The sequence below is a fragment of the Dama dama genome, chromosome X (genome assembly GCF_033118175.1).
Source record: "Dama dama isolate Ldn47 chromosome X, ASM3311817v1, whole genome shotgun sequence".
Taxonomy (NCBI): Eukaryota; Metazoa; Chordata; class Mammalia; order Artiodactyla; family Cervidae; genus Dama; species Dama dama.
The window spans coordinates 116007520-116008826 of record NC_083714.1 but is presented as its reverse complement, the minus strand read 5'-3'; the positions used below and the strand labels follow the sequence as shown (position 1 = coordinate 116008826).

Sequence of the window (1307 nt, the reverse complement as noted above, 5' to 3'; positions counted from 1 at the left end):
GATGACAGTGGGCTTATAAAATGGGAACAGGGTGCTATAAAAGGGAGCAATTAGATAATAAGAGAAAGTCCTTGGGAAAAAAGTATTACGGCAAATGGAAAACTTTGTAGATGCGAAGCACTCAGCTCAAAGCGGCTCTGCCTCACCTTGTCTTTCATAGACAGTGGTCTAGCCCCGCCCACAGATCCCGCCCACGGACCCCGCCCACTCACGGGACCTCTTCCTTAGCCAATCTCAAGCCTAGGCACTGACCCCGCCCAGCGGCCGCCATTACCCCTCCAGCCCAGAGCCCGCACCCAGCCACCTGCCCTCTAGCTCTGAGCTCGCCTCCGGCCGCCCACACCGTCCACCATGGGAACGGTTCGACGAGTCCGCTGGCGCCGGCGCCCGCGCCCGCGCCCGCATCCCGGCCGATTCCAGCCCGGCAGACACCTCATCCGAGCCGCCATTTCCTGGTTCTTGGAGTGGCCCGCCGTGCTGCCCACACCGCCCTCACAGGTGCGTTGCAACTACCGCCCTGAGTGTGAGGCCGCGGTCCACAAGCACGCCGCCCTGGAGTCACACGCCTCCTTCCAGTGCCGGGCCGTGGCCTTCTACCTCGACTGTGATGATGTGGCCCTGAAGAATTTCTCCCGCTTCCTTCTGCTCCGCTCCCACCAGCACAGCAGGACAGCCGAGAGCCTGGCGTTGCTGCAGAACCAGCGTGGGGGCCGCGTCTGCTTCCTCGACATCAGACAGCCCGAGACCCAAAAGTGGGAGAGCGGACGCCAGGCCATGCAAGACACCCTGCACCTGGAGAAGTGCGTCAACCAGAGCCTCCTCGACCTGCACCAGCTGGCCATTGAGAGCTGCGACGCCGACCTGTGCCACTGCCTGGGGACCGGCTACCCGGACCAGCAGGTCAAGTTCATCAAGGAGCTGGAGGACCATGTCAGCAGCCTGAGCAACGCGGGGTCCCCGGAAGGTGCCCTGGCAGAGTACTTCTCTGACAAGCTCACCCTGGGTGATGGCGACAAGGAGGACTGAGGCTGGACTGGACTTTCCCCTGAGTCCTGGGTGAGTGCCCACGGTCACCCTGCCTGCCATGAAGTCTGCAGTATTGCCCCTGCAGAATAAGTTCACTTAAGTTTTCCTTCTTTCAGTGTTGCCAGTTCTTCCAGTAAACTAATTGCTTCCTAAAGAAATAAAGGTCCCTTGTTGATTCACGCGTGCAAACCCTTCACCTTTCAAGTTTTCAAACAGGTATCTGGGAGTCTCTTGAGTTACCAATGCCCTGTCCACAGGAAGCTCAGCATCTCCACAGAGGG

The 1307-nt window shown here is 59.6% G+C and overlaps 1 protein-coding gene across 1 annotated transcript; it reads left to right on the top strand.

Moving 5' to 3' along the window:
- The first annotated feature begins 351 nt into the window (after nucleotides 1-351).
- On the top strand, nucleotides 352-1026 carry LOC133052826 (ferritin heavy chain-like). The gene has a single exon (XM_061137663.1). It carries the CDS (start codon nucleotides 352-354, stop codon nucleotides 1024-1026), a length of 675 nt encoding a protein of 224 aa, XP_060993646.1.
- The last annotated feature ends 281 nt before the right edge of the window (nucleotides 1027-1307 follow it).

Excerpts from the sequence above, each read along its gene's own strand:
- LOC133052826 (XM_061137663.1), top strand. The coding sequence starts at position 352 with ATGGGAACGGTTCGACGAGTCCGCTGGCGCCGGCGCCCGCGCCCGCGC.